The sequence below is a fragment of the Podarcis erhardii genome (assembly GCF_964252035.2).
Source record: "Podarcis erhardii genome assembly, chromosome: 3".
In the NCBI taxonomy this organism is placed as follows: domain Eukaryota; kingdom Metazoa; phylum Chordata; class Lepidosauria; order Squamata; family Lacertidae; genus Podarcis; species Podarcis erhardii.
In genome coordinates, this window is record NC_138507.1 from 1,061,230 (window position 1) to 1,082,035 (window position 20,806).

A 20,806-nucleotide genomic window follows, 5' to 3' on the forward strand; every position below is an offset into this window, starting at 1 on the left:
CTTACTAGGCGTCAAGTACCCTCTGTACATCATCTTTATATAATTTTCTTTTAATGCATAGCAAGCTGTGAATTTTAAATGTCCATTCCAGAGTCTTTCTCACGCTGTCATGCCAATATTATGACATATATCCATTGCCCAATGTATCATTTATGATTTAACCATGTTTTATTACTTCTGTTCTCAGTCAAATGGTTGTATTGGGCACACTTGCCTCTTGGCATCTCTGGTGGCAGTGAAAGCAAAGAGGGTTTAAAGCCCCGAGCAGAATGCCAGCTCAGAGCTGTGCCCGCCTCTTAACGTGGGAGAAGGCGGGTGTGAGGGTGGTCCCAGACAACAGAGCAAAACTGCTTCTCCCTCTTCAGCCACCACCTTCCCTCCCACAGGCAGGCGCTCATGTTCTTGGGTGTGTGTGTGTGTGTGTGTGTGTGTGTGTGTCAAGGTCCCAGTACTGATCCTTGGAAAACTCCACTTTCTGTGGCTCTGTCTGTCTGGAGACCTGTCCATTTCTTCACGCTCTTTGCTTCCTGCTATGGAATGGGTCCTGGCCCCGAGGACCATGCTCTGGCTGCAGGGTCAGAAGCAGCAGGATTCTGAAGGCCCCTTGGTGGGGAACTCAGGAGGGCCCTGCGCTCAGGTCTGGAGGGCTTCCCATAAGGAGCATCTGGAGGAGACTAGGAGGCCAGATCCAGCAGGCCCCCACCTCAGTTGGCCACCCCAGGATACCACAGTCAGCCAGGAAAGGGGGGGCGGCAACCGTCACATCTTCATATAAGTTCACCATGAGGAAACATTGGGCACATTGGCTCCAGGGTCATCCAGTGAAATTGACTAGCCGTGGATTCAGTCAAGCCAAGATGAAGTACTTCTTGACACACAGCATAATTGATTTATAGAATTCATCGCCACAAGGAAGAGTGGTGTCAGCAGACATAGATAGCTTTAAAAAGAATTAGATAAATTCAGGAAATTAGAGGGGGCTATAAGGGCACAGATTTCTGGCACTTTTTGCAGAGCTTGCGAAGAGTAACTGGGAGAAGTCAGTACTCCAAATTTTTGGCCTTTGCCATCTATACTGAGTACACGTGTCTGAGTACCGATTTGTGAATACTGCATGCGTTGTGTGCTTCTGCAAACATACCACATTGTTCATTCATTTTACTGAAACACATTTATTTGGGCTGAAATTGGGCTGGGGAAAGCGGAAACACTGAACAGTCCCCAACAGCGAGGAAAAAGCGAAGCCGCAGGGGAAGGGGCGGGAAGGGCCTCCGAGCCCGGCGGATCCTGGTGCGGGGGAGGCTTGGGCGGCGAGCGGCGGGGATCCAGCCCGCAGGCAGGCGGCGCTCCGGGGCAGCAGCCCGGCCGGAGCCAAGCCGCCCTGGCCGCCCGGGATGGGGCGCAGCAGGAAGGCCCCGCCCCCCCCCCCAAGTCCGGAGCGGCGCCCGGCCGAGTCCCTCGCCATGGCTCGGCAGGATCGCCTCGGGAGGGCCGGGGGGGGGCTGCTGCAGCCCCGCCGGCGAGGATGCTGGTGGGGGATCCGCGCCAGCGGGCGGGCGGGCGGGCGGGCGAGAGGCAGCCAGCCAGGGAAGCCCTGCCCTCTCCCTCCCTCGCCCCCCCCCCCGGACGGCGCTTCTCCTCCGCGCTGCTGCAACTTGCTGCAGTGTTTGAACGGCGCGGGCGCGCGGGCGCGCGGGCGGGGGCGGCGGGGCGGGGGCGCGCGCCGGGCGTGCACGCGGCAGGCGGATCCGGCGCGGAGCCCCGCGGAAGGTGCGCTTGCCCGCTCGGCGCCGGCAGCCTGGCGCCGGCTGGGGCGGAGGAGGATGCTGCGGCAGGCGATCCACAGAGGGCTCCGCTCGTCGTGCCACCAGCTGGGCTTGTTCGTCAGCCGCCACCCGGTCTTCTTCCTGACGGTGCCCGCAGTGCTGACGCTCATCTTCGGCTTCAGCGCCCTGCACCGCTTCCAGCCCGAGACCGACCTGGAGCGCCTGGTGGCGCCCAGCCACAGCCTGGCCAAGATCGAGCGCAGCCTGGCCAACAGCCTCTTCCCGCTGGACCGCTCCAAAAGCCGCCTCTACTCGGACTTGCACACCCCGGGGCGCTATGGCCGCCTGATCGCCCTCTCCAAGCCCGGAGGCAATATTCTGCATCAGGCAGAAGGACTGCTGCGCATCCACCGAGCCGTGCTGGAAATGAAGGTGAACCACAAAGGCTATAATTATACTTTTTCCCATCTGTGTGTGTTGAGAAATCAGGATAAGAAATGCGTGCTGGATGATATAATTTCAGTGCTAGAGGATCTGAGGCAGGCTGCCCTCTCCAATAAGACAACAGCCAGGGTGCAAGTGAGCTATCCCAACACTAAATTGAAGGTATGCTCTCAACTGCATGCTTTTGCCCGTTAAAGAGGCAGCACTTCCTTCCTTGTCCTCAACAGCAAAGAGAAGCGCCGTGGTCATTTCTGGGGTAGTTTTCCAAAGACGGCACCCAATGACATACTTCTATGGGGAATCCGGGGGGGGGGCGGGTAGATTTGGGGGTGGGTGGGAATGGTGTGGAGTGGGAAATTGTCCCGTCTGCAAATAAACTGAGCATGGGGTAAAGCTCTGCAACGCTTTTCAGGCAGAGGTTAATCCATCACAGGAATGTATATGGGAAATGTCACATTTTTTGCACTTGTCATGAACTCAGCTTGGTACGGGAACAGACCTTTGATATGGTCCAGAAAAGGCTTCCCTCAGGTGTATTTTAGGAAACCTGCCCTGTAGTGTGCTGATGGCAGAAGTATTGCAGTAGTGATTCTAGGAATTGTGTTCGTTAGCTGCATGCCTAGGGGGGCAAGTCTGATGGCCAATGTCCGCACGGCCAGCCTTGCCACTGGTTATGATCTGGCATATAGGATTGCACCATCAATGCAATGCTCAAGTAAAGGCAAAATGGTGGGATATGGAAAGTTTCTGCCCAGCTAACCCTAATATTTCATATCCCAAGGCAAACAAAGGTTCCCTACCTGAATCTAAAAAATGCAACCGTGGATATGAATGCTTGGCTCAACAATTTCTCCACTGGTAGAAATTTTATTCTAGGATTCTTCTTGAGACTGCTGTGTTGCATGGCAGACAGAATTTCAGGTATAACCTGCAACCTTTTGTTATCACTGACATCACTGAATGTGCAATTTAAGCCTTAGCCACGTAGTTCAGAAACCATATCTTATTGTGATCCCTGACACCCACCTTTAGCCCAAACATACATTTGGAAACCCACAAAAACTTCTTATTTTTCTTCAGAAAAAAAACACCATTCATTTTTATGGTTGTGACCTACATTAGTTCAGGCTGCAGCCCTAATAGTGGGTTCTCCTGATCTACCTGGAAGTTATAAATATGAGCACAATGCAGCAAAACCTGGTCACATCTAAGCCCTACTGAGATTAAGAGGGCTTGTTTAAGGCTGCAATCCTCAGCACACTTTCCTAGTAGTTGTCCTATTGAAAGCAGGGGGACTTACTTCCAAGTAACCATGCGCAGTGCTGTGTTGCATGTCCCATTCCATCCCATCCCATTGTTGCCAGAAGAACTTTGCCAGCATTAACTTTTGCTGAATTATACCTTACATGTTTCTTTCAGCTATTTGTGTGTGTGTGTGTGTGTGTGTGTGTGTGTGAATGATAATGTCCTACATGGGAAAATATCCATACTTGAAAATGTGCATAAAGTCTACCATAAGCCCTAAGTGAAGTAAGAAAAACACACTGTAGTAGTTCATTTTCTTTCACTGAAATTATTTATTTTGTGTAGGAAAGATATGACAGATGGAGTACATAATAATAACAGCAGCAGCAACAACAACAACATATTCATATGCCATAATTTATTATTTATATACCACCCATCTGACTGGGATTTTTTCTGATTTCTATAACTGAGGGGCATTTTATGTTTATTTCTGATTCATATACATGACTTGTCTTTGTTGGGCAGGAAAACGGCTTTGAAAACTAACAGTCAGGGAATTAAACTTTGTTCCATGCCGTTAGTGAATCTTTCTCCATGCTCAGAAACACCTAATAGATGTGCTGTAACTTTTTGCATTCTGAGAAGCCCCTGAGTCTAGAACTGTGAGTCTGCCCCATTATGTGGCAGGTCGTCCTGGATGTTCTTGACTTGGTGGAGACGGGGTCAGCTGGAACTGCGGGAGTTTGCCATTGCCATTGCACCACATCCTGGGGTGGTTTGGGCCTCCAGCTGCTGCTGTCCACCATAGGAAGAAGAGGTCGATTAGGACCCCCCCTAAAGGTTGATGGGATCTAATGTGTTCCTTTGGGCTCTCAGGGAATTTCTGGCTGGCATGGTTGGTGCTCCTGTGGAAGTCCATGTTGCTCTGTGGAATATGAAACTGTGCATTAACACCATAATTTATTTCCATGTCTCTGTGCACAGCTATTAGGGAATGAAATCTTTAGGTTTAAAGGTTCTCTTCCATAGGCCCAAGATCAGTTAACGTGGCCAAATATTGGTTAGCTGTTCTTTTCACTTGCTCCTTCTAGTTGTAAAGAACCTTGAGACTCAAGAGATGCAGCTCCTGCTACCCTGTCCTTGGTTGCACTTTGGACCGCAGCTTCTTTCAGGGAGAGTGAGTTGACCCAAGGCTGGCCCTGTATTCCTCCCCTATGAAACCTTGCCAGCTCTCTGCCCTTGTGTCCCTTGGGCAGGCCAACCAACCAAACAGAGCAGAGTCCGTGTTTTGGTGATGAAGGTAGCACCTTCCTTGGTTGAGTTCACTTTTGACCAACCACCGGGCAAGAGGCCAATTCTACCACATATATGACACCCACAAGCCAAACAGGCCAAACAGAAAACATCCAAGTGCAAAAAAAGGACTTCAATCAAGGTTCAACACCAGTTGCAAGATTTATTACCACCATTGAAGATTTGATGGATTAAAAAAATCTTGTGTTTAAAAAGGAATGTTATAACTTTGTAACAATGACATGTATGTTAGTTTTTCTGTCTGTCCATGTAGCAAGACTGCCACACATAACGTCTGTGCATGATATACAGATACTTTTACCATAGAAATGTGTGTAAAAAAAGCATATAATGTTTCTAATTTTGATTGCTCCTGCATATTTTAAAATTCCCCTCATACCACTAATTGTAAATACATAAGGAAATGGTAAGAAAATCCAAAAAAGTTGCTAACCTGAAAAGAACAAAACAAATACAAAACAAGAGCTGTTTTGGACTGTGGAGAAGGGCCTCTCCTTCATTTGGTAACCCATTTGTGGGGGAGATGGTCCCAGAAGAGGAGCAGAACGCTTTGGTCCTTCTCACACCAGCCTGCTACATGTAGTTCTTTGTAGTTCTTTGTTTTCTATGGATACCTTCTAAGTGCCCAAAGAGCAGACTGGGCAAGGCCTTTGGTGTGATCCGGCAGCGCTTAGCTTAAGGCACAAGAGGCCACTGTGACCTTGCTGAAACTCCTGTGTCTGGTCAGTCCCTGGATTCCACATATATTCCAATCTGGGTTCCATGAAAAAAGAAAAATGAGACAGAAATTTAATATACAGTATAGACACACACAAATATGCTAATAGACATGGTTGTCATTCCCTTTTAACACTTTCCAAGTTGATGGCCATCGCTACATCTTGTGGTAACAAATCACATCGTTTAACTTTGCGCAGTGTAAAGAAACACTTTGCTTTGTTAGTGCCTCTTCCAACATTCAGCTTCCCCGGAAGGCCCTGGGTTCTAGTGTTACTTTTCCTACACCACACATAGTTTTCTACAGCACTATCCCAGCCTCCCTCCTTACTTGTCTCCCCCCCTAAACTAAAGAGCCCCAAATGTGGTAACTGTAGCCCACAGAGGAGTTGCTCCAGCCCCTTAAACATGTTGGTCACCCCTTTCTTCCCCCTTTCCAGCTCTATAATATCCTTTTGGGGGGTCGCATGGGGTGTTTGGGGAGGGGCTCCAAGAAGCTGTCAGCATGCTGTCAGAAGCTGTCAGAAGCTGTCAAGGGCATCCTGATCAAATTTGCAGATGACACCAAACTGGGAGGGGTGGCTAACACCCCAGAGGACAGTATCACACTTCCACACGACCTTGACCGATTAGAGAACTGGGCCAAAACAAACAAGATGAATTTTAACAGGGAGAAATGTAAAGTATTGCACTTGGGCAAAAAAAATGAGAGGCACAAATACAAGATGGGTGACACCTGGCTTGAGAGCACTACATGTGAAAAGGATCTAGGAGTCTTGGTTGACCACAAACTTGACATGAGTCAACAGTGTGACGCGGCAGCTAAAAAAGCCAATGCAATTCTGGGCTCCATCAATAGGAGTATAGCATCTAGATCAAGGGAAGTAATAGTGCCACTGTATTCTGCTCTGGTCAGACCTCACCTGGAGTACTGTGTCCAGTTCTGGGCACCACAGTTCAAGAAGGACACTGACAAACTGGAACGTGTCCAGAGGAGGGCAACCAAAATGGTCAAAGGCCTGGAAACGATGCCTTATGAGGAACGGCTAAGGGAGCTGGGCATGTTTAGCCTGGAGAAGAGGAGGTTAAGGGGTGATATGATAGCCATGTTCAAATATATAAAAGGATGTCACATAGAGGAGGGAGAAAGGTTGTTTTCTGCTGCTCCAGAGAAGCAGACACGGAGCAATGGTTCCAAACTACAAGAAAAAAGATTCCACCTAAACATTAGGAAGAACTTCCTGACAGTAAGAGCTGTTTGACAGTGGAATTTGCTGCCAAGGAGTGTGGTGGAGTCTCCTTCTTTGGAGGTCTTTAAGCAGAGGCTTGACAACCATATGTCAGGAGTGCTCTGATGGTGTTTCCTGCTTGGCAGGGGGTTGGACTCGATGGCCCTTGTGGTCTCTTCCAACTCTATGATTCTATGATTCTATGATTCTATGCCCTGAGAACAGCTTTGACTGGCCAGTGAGTGGAGCTGATGGGTCTCAATCTCTCTGTGAGTAAGGGCTTCCCCTGCATTCAAAGACAGGCTCTGGTGGATTGAGCAGATGAGACCAAGAGTGGGTCCAACAGTCAAGGCGGTTCTGCACATGCCGTAGAGGGAAGTGAGAGGGGGTTGTCAGTCTAGGAAGGTAGCCCATCTGGCCCATCTAGGAGAATGAAATTTCTGATCCTATACCTCTGCTGCCTTGTGGGATATCTTCAGAAGAAGAAAAGGCTCAGGAGTAAACCCTTCACAAATCCAGTGGAGTCCCTAAGGTGGTTGGATGGCACCTGGCGCGCCTCCTTCCAGCAACTCCTGCAGACGATCTGGTGCCAAACACCTTGCTCTGCTTTCCTGTGGACCCCATCAGTGAGGCTGAGAAGGGGGTCTTGTTGTCTGGGCAGCCCAGGACCTCCAGACACACTGCCCAGGTCACTTTGGTGGTGCTAATGCAGCGGTTTTGCTTCACCACTGGAGATGTACTCCATTGTCTCTGAAGACAGACGATGGCCAAGGCCAAGGCAATCAAGGCCAAACCAAGCCCAAGACCCCCAAGGCCAAAGTGGCCAAGCCCAAGAAGAAGAGGCTCCCTGGACCCACCGCTTGCCCTCGGCACGCGACCTCAAAGACTCTTTTAAGAGCCACCAAAAAAAGAAAGACAGATGCCAACAATGCCCTTTTTGAGTTGTGGTTACCAGAAATGTACACAATATTCTACACATAGCCACATTTATAAGCATTTTGATTTATGCTATGGAGGCATTGTGATACAGACAGTTTCATTTTCTATCCCTACCACTAAATTCACCCTTTTCATAACAGTTGCACACCAATGCAACATTTTCATCAAACTGTGACCCCAATATCTCTTTCTTGGTCAGTAACCACCAGAAACTTAGGATATTTGCCCCAATGTGTAACACTTTACTCTTGTTTACATTGAACCACAACTTGTTGCAACCCCTTTTGTCTTTTACCAACCTGAATAATTTGGTGTCATCTGCTCAATACTAACTCCAGGTCATTCATTCATGAACAAATTAAAAAGCATTAGTTCCAGCTGATCCAACGTTTTGCATCACCATGTGCTTAATGACACACTAAAATAACTCTTAAAAAAATTATTTGGACAGGTCTTACCTTTTCAGAAGCCATGCTGACTTTTCTCTGTGCTTGGTAATTTTGTCTTTAGTCATGCTTTCCATCACTTTCCCCAGAACAGATACAAAGCCAACTAACGTATAATTTCTTGGACCCTTTTAAAAAACAAGCTACATATGTTTATTATTATGATGTGAACTATGGATATGAACTGTGATCTATAGATGAAGGACAATATACTACTGCTGCTGCTGCTGCTGCTGCTGCTGCTAATTTCTTAGAGGACCAGAAATTTCACATTTGAGTTCTTTAAGAACTTTTGGATAGATGCCACCTGATTTTTAATTTGGGAGGGGGCGTCTGCTGCAGCTGTTGCCAAAAACTCCACTCCCACATACCAGTTAGATTCTAAAAAACTTCCTATTGGGTCTAAGTCTGTTTCTTTTCTACATACTTCAGAAAATTTGTCATAAGAGCAGTTGAATTAGATCAGAATGTTTCTTTCTTTTCTGGTAGAGGAATGGCATAGACTTTTAAGGAGCATAGCTGTCAAGTTACAACTGTAGTTTGGAAACTGACTTGCAGAAATCCTTGGTTCTCTATTATAGAAACCAACACATTGGCAAACTGAACTTCAAAATGTTAGGTAGGGCAGAAACAAGAGTCAGACTTGATTGCAACATGTTGCCCAGTCAGGAAGCAAGGTATGAAACTCAAGGCTGGATCGCCATCAGGCAGAAATGCTATTGTTGCAACCTGCACAGAGCCAAGGTTTGGACTAGGTGACATCCAAGGTCCATTCCAGTCCTATGATTCTATTCTATGGGACACTGGGGCAGGGGTAGAACAAAATAACACATTCACACGCTTGTGCACATTTTACACAAATTTACACATTTGTGCACTATTTAATCACTGACTCCTCAGCTGTCCATGACTGTGGTCAACATGCTTTATGGATTATTAACTATGGGAAAATGTTGTGAATGCTCCCTTGTTTTAGGGTTAGGCTAATGTTCTGGATGTTAATGCCCTAAGATGCTCTTAGTGTTTAGTGCAGTTGACTTTACCATCAAAAACCAATATTTTTGACATTCTGTGGTTATTGAGAACTTTAACATGTACAAAGATGAAAAAGACAGGAGATGCCATCGCTCTGAGGCGTTTTCTTTGTGACGAAGCTGCCACATACACTTATTCTATATCGAACTCTCACATGTTGTTCCAAGCGCCATTCAAATGTCCTTCATCGTGGGCCCACCACACTCCAGCTCTGAACTCGCTTCACCATTGCAGTGACAGGAATACCTCAGCATGAATTTATGCTAGATGATTTCTTCCGCAGCTGCCCTGGGACCACTCTATGAAATCTAACTTACATATTTATGGGAAGAGGGAATTACCCCCCACAGAAGGAAGAGAAATTAAAAGTCAGGTTACTGCAAAACATATTGCCTGACTTTGGCAGCTTGTAAAATCGGGGCTGCTGTGACATTATGGAGTGAATCTCACGGGCGTCGATGCACATTCCAGCATTTACTGAGTGCCATTAGCCAACCATGTATATACACTTCATCAGGTGCTTCTAAAATGACCTTTAATAGCTTACAACAAGGCCAGGTGTCCTGCCAAACTCATATTCCCCAGAAATAGAACAAAATCAAACAAATGAACTGAAGATTAATCCAGATAAGACTGTGGCACTGTTTGTGGGTGGCTCCCTAGACTGGATGGGTGGAGCGTCCCCTACTGTGGATGGGATGAAATTCCCTCTCGAGGAGCAGCTATGTAGCTTGCGGGTCCTTCTGGATCCCTTGCTGTTGCTTGAGGCTCAGGTGGCCTCCGTGGCGCAGAGTGCCTTCCATCAGCTTTGGCCAGCAGCCCAGCTATGCCCCAATTTGGACAGGGATAGCTCCACTTCTGTTGTCTGTGCTCTGGTCACCTCTAGATTAGATTACTGCATTTGGAGACAGTTTGGAAACTGCAGCTGATGCAGATTTCAGCAGCCAGCAGGGCTGACCAGGGCAGGGCAGTCTGAACATTTAGCAGCTATCCTGGCTCGACTGCACTGGCTATCACTTAGTTTGCAGTGCTGGTTTGACCTACAACCCACCCCCACGTTTCAGTGGTGGCTCCCCACCTGCAAAAGGCTCTTTTCCAGGAAGCACATCTGGGACCATTGCTGGGTAAGCTTATTTGTCCAAACTTAATTTGGAGGGTCACTGAAAGCAAGGGTAGGACTTGTTCCCTTTAAACATATTGTCAGATGAATATTTTAGTTTTTTTGCTGTTTGCATCTGATTTTTATGACTATGTCATTTTATTTTTGCTTCCCTTGATTGCAAAAATCACTAAAAATATAATAAAGAATAATAAATATAGAAACATCATATCAGTGCTCTAGTATCTTCTCTTCATCAAAACTCTGTGCACCTTACTTAGCTCCCCATCAGTGCATATAAAAATAAAATACAGACCTTAGGTGTTTTCAGTGTGCTCTAGGTCACTTGGCTAAATGAGATTTACCTTTAATACTTTTGCTTTTTTAATGCATGACCTACTTAGCTTATAAGCAAAAATGACTGAAATGTTAGGTTGACTGAGAACAGCGCTGTTGTAGAAGTTTTTTCTCAGTTCCCTTTTAGAATGCAACCTCCTTAAGTCTGAAGTAAAAACATTTCTGCTATGGAATATACTCTGTATTCCTTATAAAATACCTCTTTGCCACACCCTAGCATGGCCAAGAAACACAATGTGGACATTCCAAGAGGAGGGACATAAGAGGCCTTTGAACATGACGCAGTGCACATGTGTGCTAATGTTCTCCACATTCATACAAACACAGCACTAAGAAAGTTACAGATAGGTAGCCGTGTTGGTCTGCCATAGTCAAAACAAAACAAATTCCTTCCAGTAGCACCTTAAAGACCAACTATGTCAGTTCTTGGTATGAGCTTTCGTGTGCATGCACACTTCTTCTGAAGAAGTGTGCATGCACACGAAAGCTCATACCAAGAACTGACATAGTTGGTCTTTAAGGTGCTACTGGAAGGAATTTGTTTTGTTTAGCACTAAGAAAATTAGCTTCAGGGTGACAGTGGACTCCATGACATGTTTGCTATAGAGAGGTACCAAATGAAAATTATGCATGTTATCCGATGTTCTTTTATTTTGTTGATGTAAGCTCACGTTGTTTCATATAAGAAACAACTATACCTTGTCGATAGACCACTAAAATACAGGGCTGGGCCTACAAGGCAGGAAGCACAAAGCAGCAGGGCCTTCCCATCAGGCCACCTTCAGTCAGGCAATTGTAGCAAACTCCTGCTCAGCACTGCAACTCAGGGGGTAACTGGGGGAAGGCAATGCAGGTGCCCCCGGGCAACTCTAGCTCCTGTTTTAAGCACAAATGCTTGTTTTCTGGGGTGCATCCTACCAACCCTAGCTGTGCAAATTTAATCAAGGAAGCAATTTTGGATTAGCTGTCGCAAAATAAAAAATGTCCAATTGCGCATACCAGTTCTGTGCTGGTTTAAATAAAGGTTAAGTGGTCACAACCCTTTCTGTTTCAGTTCAAGACTGACAGCTCCTAAGTGGCTCTTTACTGGCTGTGTGTAAAGAAGTGAATTAGTACATCTAGTTTCTTACCTCTCAGAGCAGTTATGATGAGGCAGGTGCAGCTGCCAACTTTTTCCTCACTCCTAAAGACACAAGAGTCACCTCTGGGCCAGGCATAGAACGTCCCAGGCAGGGCATGTGGGAGAACTGAATCTCCAAATAGGAACACATTTGTGTTTCTTTTTATGCCATCAATTTAAAGTGTTCTCACCACGTTTCCTCAGAGGTTTGTTCCACTGGTTCCTCTGAGCTGCTTCCCATCTGCTTCTCACTTGGGGACACTTTTTGTCCCAGAGAGCTGTTGTGAGGGTGAGCATATATTATGAGGTGTTTGGTTATTCCAGTCTCCAAATAATCTCCTGGTAAATAGAAACATGAACATGTTCTACCAAAGAGAGAGATGACTGTCTGCATTGACTTAGATTTTTATTTTATTTTTTCACCGCTTGAGTGTAAAAAACCTCAAACAGTTTACCAAAGACAAAACAGTAAAATCCAGAAAAATTCAGAGCCATCCTTTAAAACATACAAAAGCTAAAATATTAAAACAGATTAAAATTATCTCAACATTCTCGATGTCTGGGTACACTTACTTAAACAAGACTATTTTAGCTAGTTCCGAAAAGTGTGTGGTGAAAGTGCTCATTTGATCTCAATAATGACACAAAGAGAATGGTTGTCGTTGCTGCAGCAGACCAACATGGTTCCTCCTCTGGAAACGGAATAATGTGTCATCAGTCTGTGCAGGGTGCCAGTTGTGCCACTGTTAATCTCCCTTGCTCCCTCTGGAAGATTTGGCGAGTTTCTCAAATGCTTCTTTCCCGTGGTGTATCCCGTGTTGTGTAAGATAAGTGCTCCTGTTGAGGGCTGGAGCTAAGTTAGAAGAGCAGCGCTCCTGGCCTCAGGGCTTCATCAGGGACTCAGCTACACAGCTGCAAATAAAATGTTTTAAATGTGTTGTAAAGTGTAGTATACAAATGTGGCACTAGGTGGCAACAGTGAGCTATGTATTTTTCAAAACACACCCCCCCCCGCGCGGTGGGGGGGGTGGAGGCTCGGGTCGGGCTCAGCCGCGTGTCTTTTCACGGCTTCCCTTGCCCTCCCGCTGCTCTTTCCTACCTCTCCTCCTTTCCCTTCTCAGTGGTGGCATTGGGGACAGCAGCAGCAGCAGCAAGGTCGGGGCTCCGTGTCTTTCTTTGCCCACTATTTCTCTCTCTCTCTTTTTTTAAAATAATATTTATTAAGTTTTTACAAAAAGAAGTTTAAAAAACAAAAACACACAAACAAACAAAAAGACAAAAACCAAAATTTAAAAAGAAAAAATTAAAAAATCACTCTTTCAGATATCGTACCACTCATTAACTTATTTTCATGACTTCCTCACACCTCCCTTTTTTGTATTCCATTTACAAATTTGTTCAGCAAATTCATACCCTCTTGTTTTACCCTTAGTTATTTTTCCTCACATATTGTAACTTCTAATCATATTGCTAGAACCACTTCGTTTCATTCCAACATCGTTCACATTCAAAAATTTTGCAATGTTTCTGTAAATAAATTTTAAATTTCTTCCAGTCTTCTTCCACCGACTCTTCTCCCTGGTCTCGGATTCTGCCAGTCATTTCCGCCATCTCCATATACTCCATTACTTGCATCTGCCAATCTTCCAGAGTGGGTACATCTTGTGTCTTCCAATGCTTTGCTATGAGAATTCTTGCTGCTGCTGTTGCATACATAAAGAAAGTTCTATCCTTCTTTAACACCAATTGGCCGACTATGCCCAGGAGAAAGGCCTCTGGTTTCTTAGGGAAGGTGTACTTAAGTACCTTTTTTAGTTCATTATATATCATCTCCCAGAAAGCCTTAATCCTTGGGCACGTCCACCAGAGGTGAAAGAATGTACCTTCAGTTTCTTTACATTTCCAACATTTATTGTCGGGCAAATGATAGATTTTTGCAAGCTTGACTGGGGTCATGTACCACCTATACATCATTTTCATTTCTCCTCTCCTCTCTCCTCTTCTCCCCTGCGCCGGCTTCGGGATCTTCTTGGTGCCAGATTGTCGGCTGGGTGGCTGGGTGTCGTCACTTTTGTTCCCGGCTCAGCCTGCGGGGAGGGGTTGGCAGCTCCCTCAGTTGGCACACCGGGCGCCCCCAGTTCCTTGTCGATTGTGGCAGCAGTGGCAGCAGCAGCAGGCCCTGCAGTCCGGGAGCCAGCCAGGTAGCCCACTTGGTTCTGGCTGGCTTCAGGAGCTGCTCGCTGCCGTGGCGTCTGCCATGATGCCTCCTCACCAGAAGACGAGTTTTTTTCTATGTATATAGATTCCACCCAGGAGACACCTTCCTCCACCTCTCCGTTTCACAGGAGGAGGGGAGATGCTAAACTCGATTTGCATCTCTCAAACCCTAATCATTTCCAAATGAATTTATTTCTATCAGGGACTTCATCAAGCTGTTTTCCTCATAACCTGTTTTCTTTTTTCTACCTAACACCCTCAGCATCCCATATCTCCTCCTTCAGCTTGCTGGGCTGAGGTGGGCTGTCTCCTTTCAAAGTTACAAGCCCCTATTTTTGAGCATGCTTAGGGGGTTCTCCAGGTGTGAAGATACAATTGTCTTCTTGTCAATAGGCATAAAACCACCAAGGCTGAGATTAGAAGGAACAAGTTAGAGGCCTGTGAGAAATTGTGTGTGTGGTGCCTCTGGGTGAACTGCTGCGAAATCACTCCTTATAGCCCAAATGGATGAGCTCCCAGTGCCAAGTCGTGAAGCTACGTGAGCAGATGCACTGGCGGAGGAAGGCGGGTGCGGGGGGTGTGGTGCGCACCGGGTGTCAGCCGTGAGGGCGGGTGACATTGCCACACCCCCACTCCCCGCTTGCTCGCCGCGCCAGGGCACATAGTTCCGCCCCTGGCAGGATGCTGCCTATGTGGTCTGGAACTAGAATGGATACAATGTGAAGGAGGTTATATTTATGGGAGAGTCTCATCACATGGATCTCTGGCCCTGCTTTCATCTTTCCTCCTAGACAACAGAAAAATTGCCAGGGGCTAAAAGAGAATTTGGAGCATTTCCCCTCTGCTCCTAATTCATCACCCCACCAGGAGTTGACTGTTAACTGTATGTATATATTGCACAGCTCATGGCTCAGCTTCAAAGAGGTCAGGCCCTTAAAAGTTCATTACATTTTGGACTGGTGGGAATTAGGGCAGGGAAGTCCATTTCTCACACTGCACATTCCCCAGCCACAACTCCACACAACCCTCCAGGATATTGCAAGTTACCAGGGACTCAAGCAGACCGTTGTGTGTTCTCCAACTGCCCCGCCCCTTGGAGAACAATGAGCATGTTGAGTACTTATTGGGCTCCTATTTGTTTGTTTACAGAATCATACTCTGCTGATAGATAACTCAATAATTGTGTTCCTGCAATAAAATGTTGCAGTTTATTTCCAGCTTCTAATAGAGAACAGTACACCTGCTCAGGACTAAAGGCATCCTGGAACAAGAAGTGTTATATGGGACTTGGTGCATGTTTGTTTGTATGTGGAGGTGGGGGCAGAGAGAGATTTCATCCAGAATTTCCCCCTCACTGTAGCAATAGTAGCCCCAAACTTGAGCACTTTCAAGTAGCCCCAAACTTGAGCACTTTCATAAAATTGTAGAGTTGGAAGGGATCCCAAGGGCCATCTAGTCCAACCCCCTACAATGCAGGAATCCCAGCTCAAGCATCCACGACAGATGGCCATCCAACCTCTACTTAAAAACCTCCAAGGCAGGGCAGTCCACAACCTCCCGAGGGAGACCGTTCCACTGTCTAACAGCTCTTACTGTTAGAAAGTCCTTCCTGATGTTGAGTCAGAATCTCCTTTCTTATAACTTGAAGCCATTGGTTCAAGCAAGAGAAAACAACCTTGTTCCATCTTTCATGTGACAGCCTTTAAGATATTGGAAGATGGCTATCCTATCTCCTCTCAGTCTCCTCTTTTCCAGGCTAAATATATCCAGCTCCTTCAACCGTTCCTCATAAGGCTTGGTTTTCAGACCCTAGTTGCCCTCCTCTGCACATGTTGCAGCTTGTTAACATCCGTCTTAAATTGTGGTGCCCAGAATTGGACACAGTGTTCCAAGTGTGGTCTGACCAAGGCAGAATAGAGTGGGACTATGACTTCCCTTGATCTGGACACTAGACTTCCTTCTGTTGATTCAGCCTAGAATAGCATTAGCTCTTTTTTTTTTGCTGCTGCATCACACTGTGGACTCATGTTAAGCTTGTGGTCCACCAAGGTCCCTAGATCCTTTTCACATGTACTACTAGTAAGCAAGGTGTCCCCCATCCTATATTCGTGCATCTGCTTCTTCCTACCTCAAAGAAGAACCTTACATTTATCCCTATTGAAATTCATTTTGTTAGCTTGTGCCCAGTTCTTCAGTCTGTTAAGGTCCATATTGATTCCTGATTCTGTCTTCTGCAGCATTAGCTATCCCTCCCAGTTTGGTGTCATCAGCAAATTGGATGAGCATCCCTCAATTTCTTCATCCAAGTTGTTTATGAAGCCATTAAACAACATGACAGAACCCTGCAGCACCCCACTGGTCACTTTTTATAGTGATCACCCTTTGCGTTCAGTCAGTCAACCAGCTACAAATCTACCTAACAGTTACCTTGTTTAACCCACATTTTATCAGCTTTCTTGCAAGTATATTGTGGGGAACTTTGTCAAATGCCTGACTGAAATCAACATACACTATGATCCGCCAAGCTTGTATCTACTCCATCAGTTACAATTTCTGGAGCTGCTTTAAGGAGTGTGATCTGGGGGGGACCCAGCATTTAAAAAACTCCGAGGACTTTCCATAGCCTGTGAGTGGAATATTTCAACACATGCTTTTCATGCAGAACGTCCCACGTCCCGTCCCTGGCACCTGCAGCCAAAATGATCGAGTGGCAGGTGCCACAAACAATTCTCTCTTGAGAGCCTGGGAAACTGGTGCCCACTAGAAGTCACAACCCTAAATGGGCAATTGGTGTCAGACTGGATATTTCCACAGTCTGTTCCCTAACGGAGCCAGAAAAACTGCACTTTGTCTGGTAAAGCTTGCAAATATGGTGAGAACCCCAGAAGACAGAGAGCCTGATAACGGCTTTGTAGAAAAACGGAGTCTCTTTGTAACCTACTGCTCTAGCAAGGTTCAAGGCAATATAAATCCATTTATTAAACTCATAACTTTACTTTGATTTTTGAAACCTCTGGTTTTAGGCTCATTATTTGTTCTGGATGCTGTTGCCTTTTTCTTTGCTATCCCCCCCCCCTCCTATTTTTGTTTTGTAAGCCTTTGAATTGTAAAGAAAACCAGGGGAGAAAACTACAGCAACACACACTTTGGTCTAATTTAAAATCTCCATTTTGCCATGTTAGAGGGTTAAAAGATTAGCTGCATCTGCTTGAAAATGAATCCACATTTGCATTTCACTTGGCTTTGGTTTCAAGGGAGTGATGGAGATGGCAATTTAATTCGATTTATGCTGGCTGCAAACTGCGGTTTGTTCTATGGTGGGTAGGATCTCTTTTGGTGTAAGTTCGTAACACACCAGCAGAAAGGATCAGGTGCTGTACAAGGAATGATATAACATCAACTGCAATGTTATTAAGCATTTTAGCAACCCTCATTATAAAAAACAAATTGGTACATTATTTTTGCATTTAATCTATATTCCCCCGATTAATAAAATAAGAGTTTATACTGCTATTCTGCTCAGACATGTCAATTATATATTTTTACAATTTTCTTGATAATTTTTAATTTTCTTCATAAGTGGGACAGAATTAAGTTCTAAAAAGTTTATTTAGATTTTTAAATATGCTTACTCCCAGGTACTGTATCTTATTATTTTGTTTATTACTGGCAGCTGTCCCGTCCTTTACTAGTTTTTGTTCTGTTTCTGAAAGTCCAAAACATAATTGTTCAGACTTTCTGTAGTTAATATCCAGTCTTGCAGTAATCCCATATTCATTACTCAATCTAACTGTCTCAGGTAGTGAGTGTTCAGGCATTGATAGGGAAAAGATTGTATTGTCTGCAAAAAGTCGACACTTATATTATTGACCATGAAAAGAAATACCTTTGATTGGGTTATTATCTATTATATGGGCCAAAGGTTCTGTGGAGGCGGCTTGTAGAAGAGGAGATAAGGAACAACAGTGTTTGGTGCCCCACTCCAGACTGGAAGAGTCTGATATTGTTTACTCTAAAACTGGCTTTATTGTTTTTGAGACATTTAATGAAAGAGTAAGATAAGGAATTATTATTATTAAAGTATCATTATTATTACATAGTACATCAGATTCAATGTTTTGCATATAGGAGCCTCAATATGCTTAATTTTGACATCCTTCCCATCAGTATATTTGGCAGCCATTCTATGCAAGAATTCTGCCAAGAGGCTTGTGAATAACTTGGCATATCAAACTTACAGAATAAGCTGAATCAGCATCTCCCTAGGTTTTAAAAATCACAATTATTTTAGTAGTTTGTCCGGAGGCGGCGCGAAAAGGCAATGGCAATGGCAATGGCTGCCCTCTTCTAACCGGGAGAGGGTAGCTCCGCTGAGAAAGGGTCGTCCGCTACGGCGAAGCGGAGACCCACATCGGAAAACCGCAGGCGGCAGAAGCCTGCGGTCCTGGGACCCGGCGGGCGCCAGGAGCTGCTCTCAAAGCGCTGAAGGAACCCCGTAAGGGGCTCCGGATCGCGGAGGGGGTAGCGGCGCTGAGGGTCGTTCCGCAATCAACGGAGCGAAGCCGCGTAGCTGCTGCCAGTGAGCGCTGACCTTTCTTCCTGAAATTTTTGCTTTGAAAACAACAACCCGTGAGTAAATAATTGACTCTATACAATTTGGAACTTTAAAGTACTAAATTTGGCTGAAAGTGGAGTGACGAAAAACAGGAAGTCCGTCTTCCGTTCCCGTTGAACTTGAACGCAAAGAGCTGGAGGAGTGGAGGCAAAGAGAGACCTTTTAAACTATCTGATCTGAGCTCCCATTGAACTTTACCTTAAGTGGAATAATAATTTTATGTGCTGGACTTTATGAATTTTAGCTGCATGGGGATACCTTTCTTCTCTTGGAGCTACATTTTAACTAAAAAACCCAGGTGCTGGAGCTGCCTGAGAAATTGAGAAATTGAGCTGTCAGTTTGCAGTTTGCAGTTTGGATACTTTGAATCTGAACTTTGAAACAATCTGAGAGAGTTTGAACTTGTTACTCTGAAGCATTTGGATTACCAGTTTGCACCATCAGAAACACTGTTGCTGTATTAAATCCTAACTCTGCTGAAAAACTTTTTATTGAAGGTTCTTGGACTTTGAAATCTGACTTGATTTTAATTGGAATTGATCTCTTCCTTGAAATATTTTAAACTCCCCCTAGAGGATTTGGGACTTACAGCAGTGACTTTTATTTTACTTTCCTTTTCCCGGCCCTCTGTTGACTGTTACCATCTGGGCTGCTGCTTTCTCATGGGAACAACTCAGCTTGACCTTGACTTTTAGATAACTTTGGAATGAGTGGTGCAAGAAGGAGAGGAAGAGCTAAACAAACAACTTTGACAACTTTAACCGCAGCCTCACAGGCACGTAGATCATCTGTGCCTACTTTGCCTTCTGAGGAAGAAGCTGCCTCTCTGCCACGGGCAGGGGAGGGAGAAACTGAGGAATTACAATTGGAAGATATGGCCTCAGGGGCAAGCACTGCTATTTTAGAGAAAATCTTTGAAAAATTGGAATCTTTGGACAAGAAAGTAGAATCTTTGGACAAGAAGGCCGATGAGCAAACATATAAAATTGACCAAAACACAGAATGTTTAAATAAATTATCTGGACAAGTTGCACAGAATACTCAAGCAATTGGAGAATTGAAGGAGGCTGCAGGGGAAAATCGGAAATTGGCTGAAGATACCAGCCAAAAACTTGAAAATTTAGAACAAGAGGTAAGACCACTCTGCAAACAAGTAGGTGAACACCAGACCTATCTATCTATGATTGAACTGCGGAACCGGGAGAGCAATTTAAGGATAAGGGCAATACCAGAAGTGGAAGAAGGCAACCTAGCTGAGTTTTTGACCAAAGAATTCTCCAAATTTTGGAGCTTAGAGGAAAAGGATTTTAAAATTGTTTCAGCTTTCAGGCTTGGGAGACTTATAAAGAAAGAGAAGCCCAGAGACTGTTTGATAATATTGAGGTCAAAGGAGGAAAGGGACAAGATTTTGGGCCTACACTACGGAAAGTCACTGGACATTTTGGACAAAAGAATTGAGATTTACAAGGATATTCCTAAACAACTGTTGGATCTTAGATCTAACTACTTGGAGCTGACAAGACTGCTAAGGAACAACTCAATCATCTTTAGGTGGGAATTCCCTCAAGGATTATCTTTCACCTTTAGAGGGAAGAAGATCAAAATCAGAACATTGGAAGATAGAGATAAATTTCTGAACGTACACGGAGAGGACCTTCACAAAGGAATTGATCAACTTCCAGGGCCTGAAACACCAGAGGTACCTGCACCCTTGGATCCTGAAGATCCTTTGAATAAGGTACCACCCCTCGAAAAATAACCAGATTTACTCAGGATGTCTCTGCAACTTTTGAGTTGGAATATTAATGGCTGTAACATCCCGGAAAAAAGGAGGAAAATTTTTCATATATTAAAAAAAGAACAACTGGACATTATTTGTTTACAAGAAACACATGTGACTAGGCTCCATAGAAAGGTGTTAATAAACAAAAGACTTGGTCAAGAATTTATATCTTCGGACAGAGTAAAGAAGCGAGGAGTGGTGATATATGCAAAAGAAAGCCTGTCACCTAAATTTTTATTCAAAGATGAACATGGAAGAATATTAGCAATTGAGATACAACATCAAGGAGAAAAGATTCTGATACTAGGAATTTATGCACCAAATGACGGGAAATCGGAATTTTATAAGAAGTTGCATGAGATTATGCTGGACTATCTGGACTACAACAACATCATTATGATGGGAGATATGAATGGGGTCGTATCGACTAACATGGATAAGTCACAAAACCAAAATGTTTCAAAAGACGGCAGACTA

At 45.0% G+C, this 20,806-nt stretch overlaps 1 protein-coding gene across 1 annotated transcript in view; it reads left to right on the forward strand.

Moving 5' to 3' along the window:
* The first annotated feature begins 1,796 nt into the window (after positions 1-1,796).
* PTCHD4 (patched domain containing 4) overlaps positions 1,797-20,806 on the forward strand; it is a 59,327-nt gene continuing 40,317 nt past the window's right edge. The window contains exon 1 of the mRNA XM_081855490.1: positions 1,797-2,372. Coding sequence (XP_081711616.1) covers positions 1,824-2,372 — 549 coding nt within the window. The 5' untranslated portion in view covers positions 1,797-1,823. The remainder of the gene's footprint in view (positions 2,373-20,806) is intronic.